General features: G+C 52.7%; 1 protein-coding gene and 1 long non-coding RNA gene across 23 annotated transcripts in view; one reads left to right on the top strand and one right to left on the bottom strand.

The window, feature by feature from the left end:
- Window positions 1-806: 806 nt before the first annotated feature.
- LOC131833350 (uncharacterized) lies at window positions 807-21231 on the bottom strand. 4 transcript variants are annotated; one of them, XR_009354408.1, is made up of 6 exons: window positions 20009-21231; window positions 17988-18157; window positions 4967-5165; window positions 1906-4875; window positions 1662-1695; window positions 807-1482 (listed from the first exon to the last, which is right to left on the bottom strand). It is a non-coding gene; the product is annotated as an uncharacterized LOC131833350 (long non-coding RNA). The 4 variants fall into 4 exon arrangements; XR_009354407.1 differs by having other exon boundaries at window positions 807-1695; window positions 1906-1978; window positions 2422-4875; XR_009354406.1 differs by having other exon boundaries at window positions 807-1695.
- Window positions 21232-22128: 897 nt separating this feature from the next.
- The window catches only part of AFDN (afadin, adherens junction formation factor), a 128950-nt gene continuing 124289 nt past the window's right edge, over window positions 22129-26789 (top strand). For 11 of the 19 annotated variants that reach the window (XM_059176518.1, XM_059176509.1, XM_059176514.1 and 8 more), the window contains exon 1: window positions 22130-22477. In XM_059176518.1, the coding sequence (XP_059032501.1) occupies window positions 22373-22477 (105 nt within the window). In that variant the 5' untranslated portion in view covers window positions 22130-22372. Of the gene's footprint in view, window positions 22478-26789 lie in introns of all 19 variants that reach the window. The other 8 variants (XM_059176517.1, XM_059176512.1, XM_059176511.1 and 5 more) reach the window with 2 other exon arrangements.

Below are 26789 nucleotides of genomic sequence, written 5' to 3'. Positions count from 1 at the left end.
CGGATGGCGTGTTCGGTGGCAGCCCAGCTGCGGAGCTGCCCGAGGAAGGCGGTCACAAAGGGCAAGCCTAACGGTTAACCACCCGTTCTGGAAGATTCCGGGGACTCCTGAGGAGCACAGCCGTGCTGACAGACTAGTGGCAGCTCTTGGGTCTCTAGCAACAGCCACATGCTGGGGACGTGATCCCATGGGTGGGCATGTGTGTGAAGGAGCGACTGGGCCCCTCGCCGTAGCTCCAGCCTCTTCTGTCGTCCGAGAAGCAGAATGAGCTGCTGTTGCTTTCTCAGAAGAATCATCCCGACCACCACGGCTCCTCCGGCAGCGGAACGGGGGCGGGGGGGGGGGTGACGGACATGGTCTCTGCCATCTAAGCTGCGCTGCTCTGCAACACTGAACTTGAGGAGATTCTGGAACGTTCCTCAATGACAAGCATAACATAACATGTTTGCCCCTCACCATCACGCCATTCTCAGGCTCACACGTGGCCTCGGTTTGGGGACAGGGCACCTGGGGCCAGGTCCCCGAGCTGGCTGAGAGGCTCGCGGGCCCCAGCCAGCTGTGCCAGCCCATTTATAAAGGGGACACAGTGACATAGTGACACGCCCTCAGGCCTGGCATCGAAGGTCGTGGCGGGAGGAAGAGAAAGGTGCCTTGTAAAGTGCCAAGAGCTGAATGCTGGGTCTTTCTCCCTTTCTGTAGAAAGTTCTAGAACAATGTACAGTCCACGAATAAGCAAAACGATCATACGAACTGGTAAAAAGGGAAACGTTCTGAGAATCACCAAAATGTCCATAGGTTAAGGGATTTTTTAAAAAGATTTTATTTATTTCTTCGACTGAGACAGTGAGAGAGGGATCACAAGCAGCGGGAGCAGCGGGCTTCCCACCGAGCAGGGAGCCCGACTCAGGGATCAATCCTGGGCCTCCAGGGTCATGGCCCGAGCCAAAGGCAGACACTCAACCCACTGAGCCCCCCGGGCGCCCCAGGTGAAGGGCTTCTTAGCATCCAGGTGAAGCAGAGCTCCCGCCTCGTGTCTGGGCTCCAACAGGAACGTGAGTCCGCTGCCGGGCACAGGAGCTCACCTCCACCCTCCCTGCGACCGAACCAGTCCGCACGTGCGCTTGCCGGGGGAGGGTCTGGCCCAACTTGGTGACGAGGCTCCTTCGTCTTTGAAGCTCACCACCTGAAGCTTCACTCCATGCCCTAACGGTGACCTGAGCTCTTGCGCAGCTTCCTTGTTCGATGCCAGGAGGGGGTCCTACGGCTGAGAGGGGCGCGTGAGGACACAGAGTCCCTGTGTGTGCCGGACTTCCCGGCAGCGTCCAGCAGCCCGGAGAAGCTGACCAGTGTCCTTCTGACAGCCCGCTAGCCCGGCGGGCTCCAATGAGGGGGGAAGGGTCCCCACGTGGGCCCTCGGAGCCTTGCTGGCGTGGCCAGGTGTCCCCTCAGCTCATGGGAGGGTCCTCGGCTCTCCAGGGAGCACTGAAACAGGAAGGAGGGGCAGTGAGCTCAGGTGACAGATGCGAAAGCCAACGACAGGCCTGGCCAGCCCGGCACGGCTCGGCCAGCCCGCGGCTCTGGGTGTGAGTGCGGCAGTTGCAGGCCGCTGAGCTCGGGGCACGGAGCCACGGGGACTGAGTAGAAGGGCTGTGGATCCGCACCTGGAAACTGGAAATTCTGGACCAGAAGACAAGCCTACCAGGAACAGGAGCAAGGAAAATCAGAGCCAAGGGGACAGCGAGGGGACAGGCAGACAGGCCCTTGGGGAGGGCAGGGCTTCTGCTCGTGCTGGGAACTCCTGGTGTCTGCTCCCACACCCACACCCCTAGTTCCTGGGGGCAGAACCACCGAGGTCGACTACAGGTTCCATTTACACACTCACCTACATTGTTTATGGGAACCCACCGAGCCAAGCCGGAAGGTCTTCCATCGGCCATCGCGGTACGAAACCGGCACCACAACTGAAAACAACGGGCTTCTAGTCCATTCCAAAACAAAACAGTTTTTAGATAAGGGGGCTGGGTAGCCCAGGGAACCCCGGTCCGGGGGAGTGGGGAGGGCGGGCGGAGGGCGGCTTCTGGGCGCGGGTCCTGCAGCCCCCCAGCACCTGGGCTCCTACCCCCCGCTTCCCCCAAGCACCGAGGCCACACCTCTGCAAAGACGTCATGCCTTTAACGCCGTCCTGACAGCTTACTGGTTGGCATTACTGAACGGTAATCTGTTTCATACAATTCGCTTTCCTAAATACTACTCCTTACTTAAAGGCCAACGTTTTTAAAACCATTTGAGATGGTTTGTAATATGTGAAATTTTTTTTTTTTTTTTTTTGCATTCTTAAACAGATGACAAATTAAGCTTTCTCTGTGTGTGTGTGATTCAGTGTCTTTGTTAAGAAAGGAAGTTTGGGGACCACAGTGTCACCTAGAGCCACTGAACTGAGAGGCGCTCCAGGCTCCCATTACTGAAGTCTTTGTGGTTTTGGTCTTCTAGAGTCTTTGCTTCTTCCTCCTCATACTTCTCGCTGTGTTTTCCTCTAGCAGATCACCAGTCTTATCCTGCGGGTTACGAAACACGATGGTGAGTAAGGAGAGAAAGTGAAAACACCCTCAGGACGGGGAAAGAGCCTGGGGAAGGGCGCTGGGAACATCAGATCCGTGGCCCCGTGCTGCGGCCCCCCCCCGCCCCCCGCTCCATACCCAGGCTGGCTCTGCCCCCAGGCCTCCCTGGCTCCACACTGAGGCTCCTGGTGGCCTTGGCAAAGAGGGGAAGCAGAGCAGCGCCTGGCCTTCTCTCCCCTGACCTGGCTCTGTCCCCAACACCAGCATGGTTCACCCCTCCCAGGCCGGGTCCCTCCACCCTGTGTCGCCCAGCTCTGCCGCCGTCACAAGCAAACCTCGGGACAGAGAGACGTGACACTTCCCGCTTCTACCTCCTCCCTTTCATTCACTCTCCAGACAGCTGACCTGTGGCTCCCTGGCCCCCAGGAGGCCGTGGCTTGCTGACGGACGCCGCAGCGCGCAGCAGGGCCTCCTCCAGCAGCCCCACGGCCCCACCTCCTTCCTCCATGCCGGGAGCTGTGCTGTCTGCACCGAGCTCTCCCTCTCTGCCGCTCTGTCACCCACTCCACGGGCTTCTCTTCTCCACCCGCCCCTCCCATGCGGCCCAGGACCTGCCCTCTCCCTTCCACTCCGCAGCCGCGGGAAACGCAGTGACGCAGGGCGGCCGTGGCCTGCAGGGGTGTAGGGGGGCAGGGTCAGGTCTTCACGGATTCCGGCGACTGTGAGACCAGAGAGGCCCCCGCTGTGCTGCGTGCCCAGGGCTTCAGGGCTGGAAGGGCACTGAAAGGCCTGGAGATGGAGGGAAAGGCGCTGGGGGAGGCGCGGAGGCGGGTGGGGAAGGGGGCACAGAGGCTCTGAGTGGCGTCGGGGGTCTCACATTGCTCAAGAAGCACAAGGAGAGAATTACGGCTGCTGGGGTTTCTCCTCGGCCCGGGGACTGAGCCACGGGGTCACCCACGTCCCTGCACTGTGGCGTTACTCTCTGCCTGCCTGGGATCGCTGGCGGTGCGGGGGTTGCCAACGTCGGTCAGGCCTCCCTCTGCTGCTGCCCAGAGCCCGAGCAGGAGCTCCCCTTCCTGCTCCGAATCACTGGGTTCCGGCGGGAAGAGGGGGCATGCACAGGAGTGGAGCCAGGGAGCTTGTGGACGGACCGCTTGCACGGGTGTGGCCAGGAGCTGGCTGGCATGTTGCAGGATTTGTTTACAGAGATTTCTCTGTGAAGACGGAAAGCAGATCTGTGGCTTCCAGGGCTCCAGGGACTGGGCACTGTGTAAGGGCTGCTAAGGGGTGCAGGCGCCTTCTGGGGCTGGAGACAGTGCTCCGATCGATGGCCTGTGCAGCTGGCTGCCTGCATCTGGGGATGCGCCAGAGCCACAGGAGGGACACTTCACACTGTAGGTGAGTTATGTCTCAACAAAGCTTTTGTGCGTGTTAGTAGGGCTGGGGAAGCCTCTAGACATCTAGGAACCGAGCACTGGCTGGAAGCCGTTGCTGCAGACAGGGGCCAGGGGCAGTGACGGGCCCGGACCAATTGGACACACACACCCGCGTGTCCTCACTCCCAACTCCTTCCCTCGCCAAATCTCGGCCGCCCCAGTGTCCATCCAGCCCCTCGAGGGCCGGCGTGACCAGCCTGCTCACCCTCAGCAGAGGAAGGAGGAGGTCTGGGACATGCTGTGGCCGGCCCACAGGCGCGCTGAACAGTGAGACCGAAGGCCATGGCTGCGGCTGACGGCCACCCCCATGGAGCCACTCTCGCGGTCCCAAATACATCCGTCCCGAAACGTGCCGTCCTCAGACCCGGCCTCTGCAGGACGACCCCCAGCCTCCGGGCCTATTGTTCACTCCCCAGCAGCAAACCACAACATTCAGGAACATGACCCGGTGCCAGGACTGCGGGCTTAGACGGGGACATGTGTCACACTCTGGGCAGGAAGCTCCAACCTCCACCAGCAAACTGAAGATCCCATCCAAGGCTGCATCTGCCGGCAGCAGGGCTTGAAAGAAGACCTCCAGAAACACACCGTGAAACCATTTTTAGTGCAACCCAAGATTAAGCAGAATTTGGGGGTTTTCATGATCTGGTCCTAGTTGAGTCTTTGATCTCCTGCAAACTCCAGGAAGAAACCTCATAAAAGGGGCGCCAGAGTGGAGCTGTCGGTTAAGCATCTGCCTCTTGGTTTTCCCGCTCAGGTCCTGATTTCAGGTCGTGAGAAGGAGCCCGCCTCCGGCTCAGGGCTCCACGCAGTCGGAGGTGCCCGTCCCTCTCCGCCTGCCCTTCCCGCTCAGGCAAACACTCTCTCTCCAATGAATAGAGCTGAAAGAGAAAGAAAGTGAACACAGCAGGACAGAAGAACAAACAACAGTCAGTGACATCTTTCTCCTTAAAAACACTCGCGAAACCGTACAAAGTGCGGAGGGGATGTTGGATACGCGGGTGCCCGGCACCGGGCCGCCTCCTCCGAGCAGCTTGGCTCTGTCGCGTGCAAGTGGTTCCCAGCCGGCTTGAAGGGAGAAGGGAGCCCCGCATGGCGCTTCCCTCGTCCGACTGCCCTGCGTGGATCTCCAGGATGTGCTGTTTAGATATAATCATAAGGACCCACTGACCTAAAAAAAAAAAGGAGGGGGCAATGATTGGTTGACAAATATTGACGATTTTCAGACGCTGATATCAGGAAGGACACATACTTTCGAGGGACGAGCATTGGCCGAGGCGGTCCAGCCCCTCCTCTAGTCCCCATGATCACGCTGCCAGCAGGTGGGTGACCAGAAGCACGGGAGGGGCCCCCTTCTTGCAAGTAACCAGTTAGCTTGGCACAGCACCCCAAGATGCTGGCGGACGGCACAAGCCTCCTGGCTCAGAGACGAAGGGCTTTGCCGCTCCCAGCACAGCAGGCAATGTCGGTTTCACGTCCACCCCCTGCCCTCCGGGGGCCCCTCGGTGCTGCGGGATCTTGGGAGACGCGGCAGGTGCAGGGGGTCTCTGCAGCTGAGCTGCCGCGGCTCCAAGCCCAGGAGCTCTCTGTCTTTTATAACCTACTCTTTGCCCCCAGGAGACATTATCTTTATCGCACAGGCCAGTGGGAAAATCTGCTGCTTACAGATAAGATGGAGCAGGACCCTCTGTGTCTCCTAAGGCTGTCCGCTCTATCACCGTCCTCGGAACTGTGGTTGTCACAAAAGCTGTCAGGGCCACTGCCACTAAACATGCAGAAAGCTAGAGACCCAGGGAAGACAGTCTCCCAACACTGGATGATATTCCACTTATCACAGGTTTATAAACGTGACACTTGAAGTGGCAACCAGACCCGCTTGCTCAAGGCCGTCAAGCATCAAGTTGAAGAGTCGGGACTCACATCAAGGTGGGTCTGATTCCACACTACGCTCTGCACCATACAGCCGGAGAGCCTTCTCCCATACAGGGGCATCGTTCATCACTAGCTAAACGGGACGACGGCCACGAATTCCTGGACTTACCGTGCCCGTACCTGGGGTGTTTACCATTTCAGTGAGAGACATATTATCATCAGTCCTTCTACCCGTGTCCGGCATTGTCATCCCATTTCTCAAACATAGGACATGAAACATAGAAGCAAAGTGGCAGTAGAACCTGAATTGTAGCAAGTCTGAGGGCCATCCCTGGGGTGTTCCGTCCCAGCTCCGGAATGCAAGGCCAGGTGGGAGCCACCTCGGCGCCCTCGATCCATCGCCTTCAGGCCCTGTGACTTTCAGTGCTACAGCAGGTGGCACTTAATTTGCAACTTCAAGCGCTACCGCAGGTGGTACTTAATTTTCTTTCCATAAAGCCAATAATATTATATTTGTAAATTTTGATAATTTGGTAATCTAACATAAAAAATTAACCTGGTTTCTGAACAAATTTTATAAGTCATTGTTATATATGTATTATCTGCAGGGACTTTTATTTGTAACCAGGAAATGGTATTTTTTATAAAGTTGTAGTTAAACGTAAAAGAATTATAATTTATTTTTAGACATGAAGAAAGATTTTACACACTTGAAATGCATGTTTTTATTCCCAGTGTTGATTACTCAGTTTAGATCTAGTGTTTATGCTGTACATGCTTTTTTTTTTAAAAAAAAAAGAAGCAAAATTGTTGGAAGTAAATGTCTTAAAAAGGATCAGAAAGAAAAAAGTAGCCAGATTTTTCCTGAGTCTGACCACCTCAAGAAGTGAAAACCACAACAGGAAACCACTCTGACCAAGCACAGGCGTTTGCTGTGTATGTGACATGATTTGGGCTGCAGATCACTAGAATCTTTCCCTCTAACTTTATTGAGGTATAATTAACATGCAATGAACCACGTATGTCCATTAAATCCTTTTTCTCCTCTCCCAGGTGTAGGTTTTGTGACTATTTCCTTCCAGACGTGAATAGAATCCTGGCCTCTCAATAAAACTCAAACATAAATGTTTCCAAATTAAAACTTCTTAAATTCGTTGTGAAGTTTTACATCTTTAATTTGTATAGAAAAGCAAGATATGCTATATTCTACTTTCAACTAAAACTTTTCAATTTAATAATTGTATCCCACCAAAATAAGTTATCCGATTTTAAAAAGTATGTTTGGTAAGGTAGGAATAACTTTTTCATTAGCTAAGAGTTTATTTTAGAAATATTAATTTTACAATGTTATCCTTGAAAATTTGTCCTTTTAGCCAAATGAACTGAGGATGTTTTAATCTACAAAATTCATTTTGATTTGCCTACAAGATAGCCATAAGTAAGTCTGTATTATTCAACAGTAATAGTTACATTTTGATCATTTAGAACTTGTATGCTCATTTTTTCCATTTAGGAAAAAGAATTGTTCCACAGCAAAGAGAAATCTTGAAAATACTATAGTGAAGAGGCAGTCACAAAAGACCACGTATTGTACAATTCTTCTTATATGAAATGTGCAGAATGGGTACAAAAGCAGGAACAGAAAGATGACTGGACACCTGCAAGGCTCGTATACCTAACCCCCTCCCTCCCCACTCACACTCGCGAAATGAAACTCCAGGCCCTAGTAAATTCTATCAGATTTTTTGGGTTTGGGAAAGTCAGAGAAAAGAAAAAGGGGAATGCTCCCCAATGATGTTTACGAGACTTGCGTAGCTCTGACATCAAAATCTAGCAAGAACAGTGTAAGAGACAAAAATGATAGGCCCATCTTCCTCGCGCATATGGATGCGACATTTACACATAAAATATTAACAAATCAAATACAGCAATGTATAAAAAAGATAACACATCTCCAAATTTGGGGTTTATCCCTGGGAGTAGCAAAGTAACAACATTTTTAAAAAGAAGAAAATTATACAATCATAGAATTAATAAAGTATTTGAAAGAACTTAAACGCATTTATGATTTAAAAAAAAAAAAAAAGCTCCTAGCAACTGGGAATAGAGTGCTGTTCCTTTGTTATGGTGAAGGGCATTTGTTTTACAGTATGAATAGAGTGGAACATCGCTATTACGACAGAGGGTATTAAAAAAGTTTAATAGTGAAATGTTGAAGCCTTTTGATCTGAGATAAGAAAGTAAGCAAGTTTCTGATATCAGTGGCTTTATTCACCTCAGCCAATTCAATAACGATGTAAAGCTTGGAAGAGAGGTAGCAAAGTTGCTGTTCCATGCAGTTGGAGTGATTGTGTACATAGAAAACAAAAATTACTAGCACGAATAAGTGACTTTAGCAACGCTGGTAAAAACAAGGTCACTATTTTAAAATCAATTTCGTATCTATGCAGTAGCAATAAACAGTTGGAAAGTGAAATGTTAAAAAATACACCATTTAAAATAGCATAAAAATTCAAATATTTAAGATTAAATCTAAAAAGAAGATTTTTACAGGGTTACAAAGAGAAAACTATGCATTATTAAGAAAAATTAAAGATGGTTGGGGTGGATAAACCATGTGCATGGATTAGAAGTGCTTTTATTATAAATATATCAGTTCTCCCCCAAATTGATCTGTAAATCCAATGCCATGCCAATAAAAATCCCAGCTGCATTTTTTTGTGGTAACTGACAATCTGATTATAAAATTTACATGGAAACACAAAGGATCAGGAAAAGCCAAGATGACCTTTAAATAAAAGGCACACAGTGGAAGGGCTTAATCTACCAGGTACTAACATTTATTACAACATTTTGGTAATCAGGGAAGTTTTTTGTGCAGCAATGGACAAGTAGACCAAAGAAACAGAATAACAATTAGTTCAGAGACAGACTCACACGAACAGGACAGACGGTTTACAGCACAGCAGGTTTACTTCGCAGCCATGGGAGAAACTCGATGACACTCAGAAAAACTGGATCGTCAGCAAGGAAGACTGGAAAACAGAGCTCACGCCCTGCAACCGTGCACAGCCACTAAAGCCAAGCCCACCGTCTACCCAGTGGGGAGGGTCAAACACTGGCAGATCGCACAAGAGCAAACGTCGGTGGCTCTAGGATACAGAGTCCCCAAAAGAGACTCGCCATGGAAAGAAAGGGGCGTACGGGGAGCTACATGAGAGTTGGAAACTACTCCACCGTGAAGACTAGAAGACGCTACTGAGAGTGCGGAGGTGAGTCGCAGAGCGGTCACGTACGAGGCAGAAAGTTTGCCCCCAGGATGCATCCCCAGTTCCTACAAACCAGCCCAGAGATGACAGACGACCGGGCAGAGCAATAAGCACAAGGCTTCCAGAGGCGCGTCACAGAGCGGCATTCCCGTGCTCCGTAAACAGGTGACAAGAGGGTCGCTCTCACAAACACAAGAACAAAATACTAAAGCATCCCTATGTGGACAGCACGAGGGCTCTGGACGGAACGGAGAGCAGCCCTTCCCCTGGGCAGGTGGTGTGGATCGCGCCTGCTTGTGGACCCCATGACCCAGCAAGGCCACTCTGAGGCACACACCCAAGCCGGGGCGCATGTAGACCCCACAGAACCGTTCAGAGACGCACTGTCCTCAGCAGCAGAAGTCGGCACCCGGCCCACGGCTGTCAGGGTGGGGGCAGAAATCACGGCCCAGTCATAGCCCGGGACGCTGCCAGCAGCTGAGACGAAAGAGCTGCCACACACGACCTGGTTGATGACTCCTGACCCTCCCTCCCACACACAGTGATCTGCTCTTATACACTCCAGAAACACGACAAATGAACCTGTGCAATTAGGAACCAGGACAGTGTTTAACCTGGACAAGGGATGAAGGGCACTCAGGAGAAGAGACGTGAGTGGGCCACTGGGGTGTTAGGGACCGTCCCTGGTTTTACCTTATCAACAGGAATGTTTGTGCCGCGATAAGTGAGCTGGTACTTATGTGACCCAAGCATAGGCGTCCTGGGCACCAGTAGGGTCCTATGTGGAGAGAAACATCACTGACGGAGCAGGCACAACGCGAGCCCAGAAGAGAGAATACCAAGCAGCCGTCAGCCAGGTCTCTCGGCAAGGAAGTGGAGATAGAGGTCCCAGCCAGCATTCCCCCACCCTGGTGTTCCTTACCAGAGAACAGATGCCGGGGTGGGAGTGATCCGGGCTTCTGCTTTTGCGTGGCGAAGTTCCTGCTCCGTGCTCTGTGCTGAGGACGCTCATTAATTCATTGTGCTTCTTCCCCAAACGCGTGGAACCGACACACAGCTACTGTCTAGTTCCATTTAAGTAAACGCGGTTGTCAACTATAAAATAGTAATTCAGCTCTTGTCCCGGCGGTTGTCTCCTCAAGGACCCCGTCTGGGGTGGATTCCAGACTCCGTCGTGTTTATAAAATCCCCCGAACGCGTCAGGTGTTTGCACGGATAGCCCTGTTGCTGGGTCTTCCGGGAGGTGTTCTGACTGCAAATAGCTCCTGATACCAAACTCTCATTTTGGACGTTTTAAAACACTTTCTCCTGGGGCAATTAATGTTGCCCTCCCAGAAAGGCTTGAAACCTGACAATTTTCCGTTTCCAACAAGGCAGGTACAGGGAGGTCAAGTCTTCACAGAGGAGACACGGACACTTACTCTTCTATCACTTCTGTAGCGTTATCCTCGTCTATATCTAGGTCTTAAAATTAGCATTTTGTCAGGTGTCACCTCTCATTTTGATTTTTTCATTTAAAACCAGAAGGCAGGCTGGGTCTGGCCCACAGGCTGTGATTTGCTGATTCCCAGCTTTAAATATTAACCTTATTCATTTTAATCAATAGACCGCATGACCTCAGAAATAAAGGTCAGTTGTGGATTTAGGGTGTAGAAAACCCTACGAGACTGGAAGTATTTTAGAAGGTGCCTTTTTAAAGATGAAACTCACCCTGCTTCGCCACTCCTTGTAATTGCCTTGCAACAAATAAACCACATTATTAAACTAAAAAGAAAAATACCATTTGTCGTTAGACTTTGAATGGACATCTCTTCCTGAACTTCTATGTTTAAAGAAGTCTCTTTTAGCTAGAACATAATTATCTCACCCATAATTGGGCATACATCTGTTGGATACTCTGTTATATATACTCTTGGCTACAGCCCTTTTAAAGATTTTATATTTTACTCTAGTGCCAGTTCACTAAATTCATAAATTGAAATTCATATTGTCATCTTTTCTTCTTTATTTAATAACTGCGGGGAAAACAACAGTTAAAAATTCCTCCTTGAAAAACATCTTATTATTGAACCCAGAGCATCCATTTCTGGCATCCCAATGCAAAAGAAAGTATAAAATCATAGAAAATTCTCCCCAAACTCACTGCTGAGATTAATGTTTTAAAAGATGCTAATGATGTCTCAAGTTTCTCGTGGAAACTGCAACCATGAATTATTGAAATTACATAGTACCTAATACTGTTCTTCTCGTGGTGTATTTCTAACTGCACGAGGCTTTACGCTACTCTAGTGAGAGCAACATGGTCTCAGCACGTATTAATATGTAATTATTTTAAAGAATTTAATATCTAAACAACAAACTGCTTTCATCCAGTCTACAATGTAAGTTACTCTGTAACGACGGTATATTTATTCATTTTGTCCTTAATACTTAAGCATATCTCCATTAAACAAAGAAAAACCCCTGAAATCAAATATTGTCATGTATTTCAAAATAGATACTCAGCTCAAGGGTAATTGGAGACATATTTGAATTTTGAACAAAGATTTTTTACATATTTTCTTATTTTTCTGACAATTTTTAAAAAAGATTTCATTTATTTATTTGACACAGAGAGAGATCACAAGCAGGCAGAGAGGCAGGCAGGGGTGGGGGGGAGCAGGGTCCCCGCTGAGCAGAGAGCATTATGGGGCTCGATCCCAGGATCCTGAGATCATGACCGGAGCCGAAGGCAAAGGCTTAACCCTCTGAGCCAACCAGGCGCCTCTTTTCTAACAATTTTTGAAAAGACTTTTCTTGTGAAAATTCCACCTAAAATTTGTTCTAGAAAGACAAGAATATTATTACATAATAATTTCACTAAATTAATTACACAGTTATGTCTGCCTTGTTAACTACCTAAAAAGACTTATGTATCTGTGCTTTACTTTAAAAGAGATTAGGGGCCCCATTGCTCAGGACCATACTACCCTTGATCTCAGGGTTGTGAGTTTAAGCCCCATGCCGGGTGGAGAGATTCCTTAAAAATCTTTTAAAACATTTAAAAAAGAGAATTCTACTTTGGTGAAAATACTGGACGGAAAAATTTGTAACTGCCCTACAAATAGTAGGAAAAAGTCAATCCTATTCTCTGAAATTACTCTCAGGTGTGTGTTTGTGATACCAGGGAGAGAGAGATCTCACTGAAGGCTGACACACTGCGGGACTGCCACCCGCTTGCCTTTCAGGACCCTGAGAAGCCTGCCAGATCCGTAGAAAAGAAAACTGGGTTTTAGAAAGATACTTGACCAGTAATGGCCAATGACCGTGTGACCTTCCAACTCGGCTCTATGTGACCCTAAGTCCATGCTCTCCCGTCAGCTGGGGCATGACAGCAAACAGAGGGACGAGGTGCCATGGGGGTCCCTCAGGAGTGCCCCTCCAGGTCTGGTTCGCGGGGAGCACTTCTGCGGTGGGGCAAGTCGTCCCACGGGAGTAAGCAGCCCCTACTTTTCAGGGCTTCACACCCATCGTGGGACCCAGTGACCCTGCAGCGTTGGTTGTGGCTGAGACGGGGCTTTATGGCTCCCCACCCCGACACAGACTTCTCCAGGCACTGGGGCAAGGGAGAAACAGGGCTGGCCGGTCACTCACCAGCTTTCAAGAGACGTATCGCTTCTACACTATTTTGTTAACCAAAACAAGTCACAGGGCCTTGCCTACCATCACGGGGGGGAAGGTGAAATTGTGTGCTTCGTGGAGGAAAATCAAAACCAGCAAGCAGCACGGCCGTCTAGGGAGAAGGTTAGGATTTCAACCGGTGGCTACAAGCAGGGATATTCCCAGCGGAGGGAAGATGTGAGCCAAAGTGGGGAGGTGTGGAAGCAGAAGCAAGTTTGTGAGATGCAGACGCTTTCCCCTGTGAAGTAGCAGGAGACTGAGCTGTCCAGTGAGCAGGCTGAGCTGACAGCACGCGGGGGTGACTGGGGTGATCGCAGCTATGCTCTGACGGCAGTGGCATATAGGGAAGTTCGGATGGGTGTGAAGTAGGTGGAGGAGTGCAGCAAAACCTCAGGAGAGTCCTGAGGGTAAAGAGAAGTGCCAGGGTTAGGGACCAGTAGGACATGCAAAGTGAGAAAGGAGGGAGTTAGGATGACCCTGAATTCAGAGCGCGGAGGCCCGAGTCTGGGGCATTTGGAGAAGGCGGGTGATGGGCGGGGGGGGGGGTGTGGGCTGGAGAAAGAGGGGACACCCTTGCGTCTTAGAGATGGAAACAACTGGAAAGGTGGCTTAGTCATCTGGGAAGGATAGAGGAGCACTTGTTTTCTCCGACATACAGAGTTACAGCTTAAGCATTCACAGCACGTGATGCACCAAATCCATTACGGACATTGCGCTGTGATGAAAACAGTCACAAAATACAGAGCCAAAACAACACCCCAGTCAGACATTTCTTACAGCTTTCTATTGCTTAAAACTGTCCAAGGCTTCAGAGGCTCGCTGCAATGTTCTGAACAAATGGAATTTCTAATGTAGTGTCTTTTAATAATTAAAAATATGCATAAAACGTTAAAATTTTACAAGTTTTCTTTTTTCCACATGCATAATAAGCATGAAACTTCGGTACGTTCTCACTCACTTTCACATCTTTCCAAAAAAGCCCTTCCCTGTACTTCCCTTTTATCCACGCACGTTCGTAGCCCTACGGTGCCAGTGTTCAAAGTAGAATGACAACATCTCTATAGGCACGGACTCGTGGCGGGCTCATTCACGTGCCTCACTTGAATCTGCAGTGGTGGATGGTCAGGTAATCCCCACCACGTTGCTTATTTTTTACCAGTGGAAACTGAGTCTCAGAGAGCTGCAAGGATCCATTCACTGTCCTACAATTAGTGTTAAGAGACAGACCTCAAACTTGACAATTTGACTGTTGCCTCCGTGCTACTTTCTCATCCCAACACCTAGGATAACACGTACAGAATTGATTCCCATGCTGGGTCTGGCATAACGGGAACATCTCACTTAGAGATGTTGCGACTTCAGGTGTGTGACCTTGGGAAAGTCACAGTCTCCAGGTCAGAAAGGATCTAAAAGATCATTGAAGCCAGTGGGTATGAGCCCTATCAGAATCACTCAGGAACATTCTGGATCCTGATTCAGTGTCTAGGATTGGGTTGAAGGAACGTGTAGGTTTAAAACATCCTCTGAAATGTGAACATGGACTGGGTAGTTGACAGCTGAGGAGTAATTACTTGTCTTCAAGTTATGATGATGATGTTTGGAAAGTGTTTTTGACAGTCCTTGTCATCGCCATTGTCTTCTTCTTCTTTTTAAGACTGAAGAGTGACGGTGTGCGGCGGATGCATGTGTGAGCCAGGGAGGGAGAGAGATCTCAAGCAGACTCTGTGCTAAGCATGGAGCCCAACGTGGGGCTCGATCTCACGACTCCAAGATCATGACCTGAGTGGAAACCAAGAGTTGGACGCTCCACTGACAGAGCCCCCGCCCAGGTGCCCAACGATTCTTGTCTTCTAGGTATACACTGGAAACACTTAGGAATGAAATAAAATAATGTCCGATTTTCCTTTAAAAGTAATCCAGGGATGAAGACAGAGGGCAGAGGGTCCGTGAAGCAGGCTTGTAGAGTGTGGGAGCGGGCAGGGGAGCTCTCTATGCTATTACGTCCACGGATAGCGTTGACAATTTTCTAAGGAAGTTACAAAACAATTCAAAAGCTCCCTAGGAATCTCTGATAGCTACCAACTCTCGGAATCTCAGATCCAACCCAAGCACACCACCGTGGTTACAGAGGCTCGCTGGCAGCTGGCTCACTTGCACTCAGCTCCGGATAGAGGCAGTGCTGACGAGAACGCACCTACTTGCCCTCCTGGCCAGTGGCGGCCGTCAGGAGACAGTACGACTGAAATAGGGTGTTCAGAACACAGCAGACCCTTGACCAGCACAAGGGTTAGGGGCGCCGAACCCTCTTAGTCAAGAGTATGTGTATAACCTTTGACCCCCCCAAACCCTAACTACCCTCAGAAGCCTCTGATAACATAAACAGTTAACACACACTGTATACTAGGTGCATGTTGTAAGGTATTCTAATGAAGTAAGCTAGAGACAAGTGTTATTGAGAAAAACCTCAAGGGAAATACGTCTGTCCAATCGCCCTGTAAACCCCCGCGTGCAAGTGGACCATCGCCGTCAAACCCATGTGGTTCAAGGGGCAGGGGTGAGCGCGAGTGGCTGGACGTCCGCGTCCCTGTGTGAGCCGGGGCTGTCTCACCTGCTGTCTGTCCCTCAAAAACAGGGGCATGTTTTCTAGGTCCTGTCTGGGATTCTAGTCCTTTTCTTTCATTCCCGTCCATTCTCAGGTAACTGCTCACCTTTCACGTTGACCTTGACCTGCAGTTTCCCAACTATGTATCAGGGGTCGGGTCACTTTATTTCATCCTGCTTGGTATTTGGAAGCACTTTTAATTTGAAGAGTCATGTGTTTCTCACATTCTGGAACATTCCCAGCTTTCATTGTTTTAATTTTGCTTGTCATTCCCTTCATTCCTCTGGCATTTTGATTAGATTGAACCCTTAGCCCATTGTTCCTGTCCTTCCCAGGACTCCTGTCTTTCACAATCTCCTTGCGTTCTACTTTCCAGATGCATTTCTGGGCACGTTTCTTCTTTCTCTTGTGTTTATGTCAGTCACTACATTTATCATCTCGAGGATATCTAGTGGGTTCTTTTTACATGTATGCTTCTTTTATTTCTACTGGTTCAATATTTCACAATTTCTTATCCCTTTTTATGGGTATTATCTCATCATATATTTCTTGGAGTTTCCTATCTATTTAAAGCTCTTTTCAGGATGTTTTGTATTTTTATTTTGTCTGGAGTGAATTCATCTTTTTAAAAAAATTTTTACTTAAATTTGATTTAGTTAACACATAATGTAGTATTAGTTCCAGAGGTAGAGGTCAGTGATTCATCAGCTGCACGTAACACCCAGTGCTCATCACATCACGTGCCCTCCTGAATGCCCGTCACCCAGTTACCCTGTCCCGACCTACCTCCCCTCCAGCAACCTCAGTTTGTTCCTTATAGTTAAGAGTCTCTTACAGTTTGTCCCTCTCTCCGATTTCATCTTCTTTTATTTTTCCTTCCCTTCCCCTATGTTCACCTGTTTTGTGTCTCAAATTCCACATCTTAGTGAGGTCATATGATAGTTATCTTTGTCTGACTGCTTTATTTCACTTAGCATAATACCCTGTAGGTTCCATCCACATCATTGCAAATAGCAAGATTTCATTCTTCTTGATGGCTGAGTACTATTCCATTGTACATATACATACCATCATTCATCTTCTCTACCCATTTATCTGTCCATAGACATCATCTGGGCTCTTTCCACAGTTCGGCTATTGTGGACATCGCTCTATAAATGGGGTGCAGGTGCCCCTTTGGATCACTATGTTTGTCTCCTTTGGACAAATGTCCAGTTCAATTGCTGAGTTGTAAGCAGCCACTGTTTACATGAACTGTTTGTTCTATGTTTTACTTTTTGGGGAACCTCCATACCATTTTCCAAAGTTTGCATTTTCACCAACAGTGTAAGAGGGTTCCCCTTTCTCTGCATCCTCGTTAACACCTGTTGTCTCCAGATGGGCTAATTTTAGCCTGGAGTGAATTCATCTTCCAGTTGCTACTTTTGATAGAACACCAGTGTTTTGTTTGTGTGTGTTTTGGAATGTTGGGTTGGTCAACTCATCCTAGGAGATGCTTCCCTCATTCTCTCTTTCTTTCTCTCCCCTCTTGGCGCCTCTTTGCTCACCCCTCCTGGCTAACAAAGGCCTTGACCTGGTCCAAGGGGGGCCTTCATCCCGGAGCAAGGAGAGTTGTCCTGGCAGGAGGCATCTGGATACACGAATGTGTGGCTTAGCTCAGGTGCTGCTCGGATGGCTGGGTCCATGTTTCCTCCCCCGCCTGTGGGCGCTGTCATCCCCACTGGCCAATGGGACCCCGCCTCCTTGTGGGATCTGTCCGCCCTGGGCCCCGAGTCCAGCAGGACAGCTTTCCAGCTCCTTCTCCCCCGTGCACTCGTGTCCAATGCAGATCCTCAGGGATGTCTGGCTGTCTCGAGTACCCTCTAATTTTACCATTTTCTCTGTCCTTCAGCTATCATTAGTGTATACTTGAGCTGGGGCACCCGTGCCTCAAGCACAAACACCGTGTTAACCAAAGCCTCAGGCTAAGATTTTCACTTCTCACAAGAGTTTGCAAACATCAGCACTTTTAAATATGTTTAAGTTGTACTGCATTCCCCAAAGGAAACACCTATAATTTGGTATTTTTGATTTTCAAAGATGCTAGTGGATAGAGGAGAGGTCTGGGCGACGACTGAAATATTCCACTTTCAGGTTTCCCGCAGACAACACATTTCTCCACATTTACTTCTCTTGGTCTCTCCAGTTCTTACTGCTGATAAAGCATTTAACAGTCCGTGTTCCCTCCGTCTGCTCTGTGTTATCATTTGTTCAAATAAAACGTAATGGGAGTCTGCATTCGAAAATATGTTTCCTAACAAAATTATATATACTCTATATACTGGCATACATTATATGTATAATTTATAGGATTTATGTAAATAATTATATGGCACATTTTATTTATATGTTATTATTATATGTAACTATATCACACAGTATGTGTTTGGATACATATATATCATACCCACTTTCTGGCAGAGAGGTTGATATATTTGTACCACTCGTTTCTTCTAAGGTCTTTTAAATTCCTGATTTTCTTCCTGACGCTTTCTATTTGTGCAAGCCTGTGGACACTGGGGCAGGAGTTGGGTTAGCCACACTAGCTCACCTTCGAGCCTTGTTTTGACGGAACCTCTTGCGTTCTCTTCGCTTCTGGGGAGCCAATGGCAGCCAGTGGCCGGAGGCCTGGGCAATCCACTCTCGGAGACCAAGACCCCTTTGGAGGGATGATGCAAACATGCCTTCTTCCTTGCTGTCTGGAGCTACACCTTGTATTATCTAGAAAAAAGGGGAAACCATGTGTGGCCTCCACGCTGTGGCGTCTGCCCTTGGAAAGACCACTCACTGGAGCAAGGGTGCTGGGCTGTGTGCCGTGCCCCCGGGTGGCCTCCACTGCAGTCAAGGGTTACTCATCCAATGTCTGGGGTGCGCTGGGCACAGGGCTATGCTCGGTGCTGGGAGCCGGGGATAAGCCGAGTCAGAAAGACGGGTCCTGGGCACCAAGGGGCCAAGGCAAACCAAGGTAACATGAAGCAATTCTACAACACATTAAGGGTTAGTGACCCGTGCTCACAAGCTACAGTTCCCCTCTCACACCTTATGCCCACACACAGTCTACTTCCTTTGCATTCAGTGGAAATACCTTCTTTATCTATTTAAGATCTGGCATCTTTTTTTTTTTTTTTTTTGCAGCATTATCTTAAATTTATAAAATGCTAACAAACACATTCAACCAGATGTCTGAGTTGGTAAGATTAAATTCCTATTTTAAGGGCTTTTTGTATCTCTGCTCTGTTTCCTGAAAATTCTAACAGGGAACCTAAAACTTGGCTATCAAGAATATGGCAATATAATGCAGGAAGAATTTAAAGATACATTCCTCCATTTATCAGTAGTAGCACATACCCTCCATACTTCTGGAGACTTAATCCTTTGGAATCTCTCTCTTTTTAAGAATTAAATTAACAAGACTGACCTTCTTAGACATGGGGTTAAGCAGAGAAGAGTCTGCTTATTTAACTTTCTATAAGCAACTAGATTAATTTTTACTCTTTGAGGCTACTGTGGAAATCATCTCCCCCAGGAAGTTTGCTCTTTGTAACTTTATTATGGCCCTTTACTTGAAGTCTTATTTAAAGACCATGCTCTGAACTCACAGACCTAGCGAAAGGGATCTTAAGATGATCTGCACAATTTTAGGATTCAAATATTTCAAAATTAATTTACTGAGATATGAAATTTATTGCTGGCTGGAAAACTAAATGACCTATAGCTCATTAAGCATAGTTGATATATTTGTAACATTTCTTCTTCTGAGATGATTAAGCTCTTAATCTTTCTATTGGCATTTTCTATTTTCCAACGCTTGGGAAAATTGGGGCAGGAATAGGTTTATTTCATTTGGTTGGTCTTAGAACCTGGTTTTCATTAATATTAAAAAAAAAATTCTTTCAAGTTCAGACTTTAACCAGAATTTTAAAATACTATTACTTATTTGTTCCCATCACATTATAGTTTAAGGTTTTAAGTAGATTTAAGTTTTAGAGGTACTCAGAAATATTTTGTAGATCAATGCAGATTTAAGCAGGAGCTGTGACTCTCTAAGTGTAACTAAAAATAACTGTAAAAAAGAAAACTAAGGGGGTTGCCTGGGGGCTCAGTGAGTTCAGCCTCTGCCTTCAGCTCAGGTCATGATCTCAGGGTCCTGGGATCAAGTCCCGCATCGGGCTCTCAGCTCAGCGAGGAGCCTGCTTCCCTCTCTCTCTCTCTCTGCCTGCTTGTGATCTCTCTCTGTCAAATAAATAAATAGAATCTTTAAAGAAAAAAAAAAGAAAGCTATTAGTCAAATATGAGGTAAAAAATAAATCTTAAAACAGACATATAGATGCCACAGGTTTTCTTTTTCAGCCCTGCCCAGCTTTGCTCCCCTCAGCCTCCTTGCTGGTCTCACATCTTGGTTTCTCTGTGAGCTGGAGTAAAGGATCAATCCTGCACGAATTTATTGTTACACGGCATTTCTTGAGTAGCAGTTAAGTCTGATTTCTTAAATGTATCACACTGAAAATGGAAGATAGTGTCGATTATTTTTATAATGTGGTATCAGAATTAACACAGGGGTCAGTGTGTTACCTTCACGTCTTGAACAATGACAGTAGGACAAGGTCGGCCTGAACGTCCTCTTGGCCTGAACGTATCCGGGTTCTCCAGAATTGAGGAATCCTAGGTATTCTGTGGATTTCGGGTGGCTTTTCAACCTTCGTCGGTAAAGCAGTGCTGGTCGCCATCTACTAGGACTTGCAGTCTGGACATTAGTATGCCGCTCACACGTGATACAAACGGGGATCTCTAAGGAGACTCGTGAGAACGATGATAAACGTTAAGAGCCTTCTGTGCGTCCCGCGCCACACTGCAGGCCTTCCGAGCCTGCCGGACGTGTTTTCTCTCAAAGGGCAGCTCATTCTCACTTTCTAGCCACGCCGGATTCTGTCCAGCAGGACCCCGCGCACTTACTTTGGACACCAAGTGTCCTCGCCAGCCCTGCGGCTGAGTCATCCTGCAGGAGGAGCGAGGGTCCGGGTAAGGGCACCGTCCGGAGTCAGGCCCCGACCGGGAGGCTGACAGCACGGGCGCGCGTGCCACCTGGCCAGACGGTGCGGAGCCCTGGGGACACCTCGACGGTCACTACAGACACGTCACGGAACAAACAGGAAGCCCGACTGAGTGTGTCACGAAGCCCCGAACTCCGCGGTCCGAAGGCAGGGGTGCCAGGACACGGAGACGCCGTCTGTGCGCGTCCGCTCGCCGGAGGGTCCCCGCCGAAGTCCCCGCCGTCTGGTCTCCAGGCCGCAGAGCACACGGTTGGCTGCGGGCCTCCCTCCGCCGGCCCCGGCTCCGGCCGCCGGCCCCGGGCCGAAGGGCCTCCTCGGGCAGCCGCGCTGCAGAACGCCCCGGACAGGAAGGCTGAGGACAGCCCCGCGCGGAGGACCGCAGGGTCTCCCCACAGAAGAGACCCGACGGCAGGGACAGAAGTTCTCTGCGGCCCCGAGACGGGACGGACGAATGGAAGAGGCTCCGTCAAAGGTCCCTCGGATTCCCATCCCCGAGCTGCGCGTCTCGGAGACCAAGGCTTTGGGTCCAGCACGTCGCGGATCCAGGAAGAGCCCAAGGTCACCGGCCTGAGCGCGGCGCGGAGGGAAGGGACTGCGGCGCGTGTCCCGAGGCCGAGACCGGTTTTCGGAGGAGGGGAGCTGGGGCGTGGCCGGGAGACGGACGGGACCAACACGCGGTCACTCCGGAAACCTGCCGCCCCGACGCACTTGAGGCCTGAGCGCCGCGGGGGCGTGCGGGGGCGGCCCGGGGACGTGCGGGGCGTGCGGGGGCGGCCCGGGGACGTGCGGGGCGTGGAGGGCGGCCCGGAGATGGCAGCGCTCCCCTCTCGGGACCCCGCGGGCCACAGGGTGTGCGACGAGCGGTGGCTCCCGTCGCAGACACGGAGCGCGCCGGGCGCCGCGGCCGCACGCAGGACACGCGGCGCCGCGGCAAGGGCTCCAGGAGCGCGGGCCGCGGAGCGGGGGAGCCCGGGGCACCCCACCTGCGAGGCACCCCGCGCGCGAGTCCCCGTCCTCAGAGGGCAGCTCCGGAAGGCGCGCTCGGACTGGACCCCGGCGACAAGGGCATCACCTGGAAGGACCCATCAGTGACCCCCACGCCCCCGCGGGAACCCGGGCGGGCCGAGAAGGAGGCAGAGCCGCCGAGGCCGGTCCCCACCGCGGTCCGCGCTCGCCCACGCGCCCACGCCCGCGCCCACGAGGACTTCTGCCCGCGCGCTTCGGCCCCCGGCGCTCGGCCGCCCGCATCCAGCCCCCGCCCCGCCCTCGGCCGCCCGAGCCCAGCCCCGCCCGGCCCCAGCACCCCGCAGACCCAGCCCGGTCGGACCCCGCCCCGCCGGCCGCGACCCAGCTACCTTCGGATCCCGGCGGCGTCCGAGCCCCGCCCCCGCCGTAGCCCCGCCCCCCCGTAGCCCCGCCCCCGCCGGAGCCCCGCCCCCGGCCCCGGCGCGCGGGAGGTGAGGCGCTCGGCGCGCGGAGGCCTGCCGGCGGCCGGCGCAGCAGCACCTAGCGGAGGCCGCCCGAGGTGCGGCGGCGCGGGCGCGCGGGGGCGGGCACGCGGGCGCGGGGGCGCGCACGGCGGGCGGGGCGGGGCGGGGCGGGGCGAGGCGCGCGTGCGGGCGGCGCGTGCGGGCGCTCGGGCGCACACCGGCCGGCGGGGCTGACGCGGGCCGGGCCGGCTGAGGCGGCGGAGGCGGCTGAGGCGGCCGCGGCGGCCGGGAGCCCGGGAGCTCGAGGCGGCGGCGGAGCCCGCGGAGCCCCGGGCGCGGCGCGGGGCGGCCGAGCGCGGGGCGAGCCGGGCCCGCGGACCTGTGGGCGCGCGCGGTCCCACCCGGCCCGGCCCCGACCCCCGCGGCGGCGCGGGCCGAGGAGCGCGGCCGGGAGGATGTCGGCGGGCGGCCGCGACGAGGAGCGGCGGAAGCTGGCCGACATCATCCGGCACTGGAACGCCAACCGGCTGGACCTGTTCGAGATCAGCCAGCCCACCGAGGTGAGCGCCCCTCCCCCCGGCCTCGCGCGGCCCCGCCGGCGGCGCCCCCAGCCCGCCCCCACCCCCGCGGGGACCCCCCCGACCCCGCCCCCGCCCCCGCGGGGACCCCCTCCGACCCCGACCCGCCCCCGCGGGGACCCCCTCCGACCCCGACCCGCCCCCGCCCCCGTGAGGACCCCCTCCGACCCCGCCCCCGCCGGGACCCCCCCCGACCCCGCCCCCGCGGGGAACCCCCTCCGACCCCGCCCCCGCGGGGACCCCCCTCCGACCCCGCCCCCACCCCCGCGGGGACCCCCTCCGACCTCGCCCCCACCCCCGCGGGGACTCCCTCCGACCTCGCCCCCACCGCCGCGGGGACCCCCTCCGACCTCGCCCCCACCCCCACTCCCGTGGGGACCCCCCTCCGACCCCGCCCCACCCCCACTCCCGCGGGGACCCCCCTCCGACCCCGCCCCACCCCCACCCCCGCGGGGACCCCCTCCGACCCCGCCCCACCCCCACTCCCGCGGGGACCTCCTCCGACCCCGCCCCCGCGGGGACCCCCCTCCGACCCCGTCCCCGGGGCCGCGCTCCGCGCCCCCTGACCCGGCGGACCCCGCGCGGGCGGCGAGGCGGCGCGGTGCGGTCACCTGTGCGGCGCGGGGCCGGGGGGGTCGCGGGCCGAGGCGGCATCGGGGGCGGGGTCGCGGGCCGAGCGCGGGGGTCGCGGGTCGGGGGCGGGGCCGCGGGCGGGGAGCGAGGTCTCTGGCCCGGAGTCGAGCGGCGGCTGGGCGGGTGCCGCGGGCCGGGGGCGGGGGTCGCGGGCCGGGCCGGGGTCGGCGCCCGGAGGCCGTGCGGTGGGCGGCGGGCGTGACCTGATGGCGCTGTGGCCCGACTGCGGCGCGGGGTCCGCGCCCGCCCGGGGCTGTGGCTCCGCGGACCTTTGTCACTCGCGGAGCATGTGACCGGCGCTGTTTGCTCCAGTGCGTTGGAAAACTTGGGGGTTGGCGGCCGCGGGAGCCGAGCGAACGTCGGGAAAGTTCTGATCGCGCGCGCGCTGATAAGGCCGCCGGGGCCGACCTGGGCGCGGAGAGACGCGTCCTCCCATTCGTCGCCCGCCGCCAGGGTCGGAGCCGGCGCGCCCCTCCCCCCGCCGCGCCGGCCCCGGCGTCCGCGGTGACCCGGCTGGGGGCGGGGGCGGGGAGGGCCGGGGGCGGGGGGCGGCTGGGGGGCGGGGGCCGTGCCGGGGGTCTTTCCGAGGGCCGGGGGTTCGTCAGGGGCTCCGGGGGCCGCGCCGAGGGCTGGGGACGGCGCCCGCGCCCCTCCGCAGCTCCCGGGCCCGCCGCGCGGCCTCGCCTGGGGGCGGCCAGCCCTGGGCGTGCTCCCGAGTGGAGGAGGAAATCGCCCTTGCTCGGGGCCTAGGACAATGGCCGTGGTTTATAGCGAAGCCGCCCGAGAGTCCGGAGGGTGCTCCGAACACCGGCTGGAGTCGGGCTGCGGGGCCGGGCGGAGGGCCGGCCTGGCGGACGCCCGGAGGGGTCGTGTGTCGGCGCCGACTTGCCGTGGCGCACACTTGGGCGCGCGCCGCGCACCTTGCGCGGGGACGTGGTTCCGGTGGCGCCTGGTCACGTCGGCGCGGGGGGCTCCGGTGCGGCGGGGTCTGGGCTCCGGTGCCGGCCGGCCCGCACCGTCTCGGGGGCCGGATCGGACGTCGTCCCGGAGCCGCCGCCTTTGTTGTCCTGCCGGCTGCGTGCGGGAGGGACGCTGGCGCGACGCTGGCGGCTTGGGCCGCGCCGGGCTGGGAAGGGCTTCCGCGGGCCGGTGCCGCCCCCCGGGCGTCCGGGAGCGCGGCCGGTGCCGGTTCTCGGCCGTCGGCTGCCCGTTCCGGCGGTCGCGCGCCGCTCCGGGTCCGCCGCCCCGCGTGTCCGGGGAGCAGGTCCTGCCCGCGGAGCCCAGCGCGCCTCGCCGTCCCGGGCGTGTTCGCGGGGCGGGGCGGGGCGCGCCGTCGTCTTCCAGGGCCGGCCGCGGGCTTCTGGTCCGCGGCGGCGGACGGGCGCGTCGGGGGCGGTCCGCGGGGCGGCGGCTTGGACCGCTTCAGGGACCCCACGTCTGGCGCGGAGAAGGAGTGCGTCCGCTCGTAGCGCATCACTCGGTCTGCTCGGGACTCCGGATGCAGTGGGACCGTGGGAGTCGGAGACCCTGCGTCGTCAGTGGGCCTCGCAAAGTCCCAGGTTTCAGCGCTCGGTTGAACCTTTCCCTGCGTTCTTGGCGGTGCCGGCTCGTCGTCTGGACGGCTGCGGGCCGCGTCCTGCCCTGCGGGTGAGGAGTCGCCGCGCCCGGGCTTGGCGCACAGCAGGTCTCAAGGGCTGGTTTTGAAAAGGGCCGTGACTTCGTTCAGGAGTTTGACACTCGGTCTCCCCGAGACGTGATTCTCCGCACATGCACGGGAAAGCTTCGCATAAAGAAATCAACTGTTTCGTGTTTTGTTTTTAATGTCTGATGTTACTTCTCTTAGTTTTTCACAGAAACGAGCGCTCACTAATGCTCGCGCTCGCAGACTTTGCTCTTGCGGGCCGAGCCTCGCGTCGAACGGGCCGTACTTTTCATTGCGACGCGGGCAGCTTTCGTAGCAGGAGCGCTGCGGGCGGCGCGGCCAGGTTCGGGTCGCACTGGGCTTCATCGAAAGTGTGCACCGTCTGACGATGGCTTCTACTTCACTGGGGCATCGCAGATCGTTTTTCTTAGCTTTCCATAAGAATGTGACGGAGATACAGGCCTTTACTATTTTCTATAGATGTCAGACAAGTTCACTACAGAATTTGATTTGTAGGACTATAATTTAAGCCTTATTTTTAAATATATGGATAATCTTTTTATGTATGTATATGAGAGTGTAACTGTGACTTCTTTTTCGTTTGCTTTTGGGGGGGAGGAAACAGTAATCGTGATCTATCATCAAATTTTATTCCTGTTGAATCATCTGTGTTTCGTGGTTTCAGGCAGTCTTGATAACCACTGATAATTCTGTGGTTTCTGTGTTCAGTAAGATGATAAACTTTGGCTTTTTGGATTGTATTTACTTCTTAAGAAAATTAGAATATGTTCTCATCAACCTGGTTATGTTTAATTTTTTCTTTCATAGTCACATTTATATGTTAAAAGGAGGGCTTCCAAAGAAAAAGCAAGTTATATTTTGTAACTGAGTATTTTTCAGCCCTTTCCTCACTTGGGTCCTAGATTCTTTAGGAATTGTAAAGTGAGATTTGATTTAAACTTACTGTTGATATTTTATCACTACGAGATTGTTGTGAAGTTGAATTAAGATCTTGATTACTGTGGAAAACTATAGCTCCTAATAAAAGCTGCTTAAAGCTCTTTAGTCCTGTTGTTTTCTTAATGCTAAGTCTTTATTTCTTTTAGGGACTTCTGATTATTTATTACGGCGTAGTGCTTGTTGCTAATCTTTACTTCCCATTACTTCGCCAGAAGAAGGCTTCTCTGGTTACCCAAAGGTCTCCCTCTTGGTTTTTGGAGTTCTGTTGTTTAACTTATCCCAGTCTTGTTATTATAGCCATTGGTTTCTGTTTCCCTCGCTGACTACATGAAAGTGAGAGCTTAGAATCTTATTTTTTTAAGCATTGTTATGTCTTTCATTGTGGTAGGTGTCAATAAATATTTTGCCAAAAAAGTGTTAGATACGACTTTCTTTGTATGACTTCTTTGTTTTTCTTCTTTTTTAATATTTTATTTAGCAGGCGCTGGCATAAGCAGGGGGAGAGGGAGAGGCAGACTCCCTGCTGAGCAGGCAGCCTGATGGGGGGCTCTGTCTCAGGACCCCTGAGGATCAGGACTCCAGCCTAAGCTAGAAGCTTAACCGACTACTGAGCTGCCCAGCCACCCCCATATACCTTTATTCTTGACTAAAGGTGGGATACATACATACTAAAAATGTGGTGAGATGATCCGTTAGGCTATTAGAGATTTTTATTTTCGTGTGTTACTCTTTTGCATGAAGGTTACACCTAAATGCTGAAACTTTTCAGTTCAAGTAGTCGGCCTGTTTGCTTTAGGAGATAGTCCTTAAAGTCAGTTTTTTAGAAGTAATTTGAGTTCATTATCTTCTTTTTGTATTGATGGGAAAATAGAACCTAGAATTTGTACGTACATTTACATTTGTTTATTAAAGGTGAATGTATTATGTTTTTAATATTCTGAGTAATCTTCAGAAGTGATGTGATTCGTGTTACCCAGAGGTGTGTGTAAGAAACAACTTCGGGTTTGTCAGCAGAGGCGGAGTAGGAAGTCTTGGTGTGAAGCAGTAAGAAGTTGCATA

This window comes from Mustela lutreola, chromosome 6 (assembly GCF_030435805.1).
Source record: "Mustela lutreola isolate mMusLut2 chromosome 6, mMusLut2.pri, whole genome shotgun sequence".
Taxonomy (NCBI): Eukaryota; Metazoa; Chordata; class Mammalia; order Carnivora; family Mustelidae; genus Mustela; species Mustela lutreola.
The sequence above is the reverse complement of the archived record's forward strand: the minus strand, read 5'-3'. Positions and strand labels throughout refer to the sequence as shown.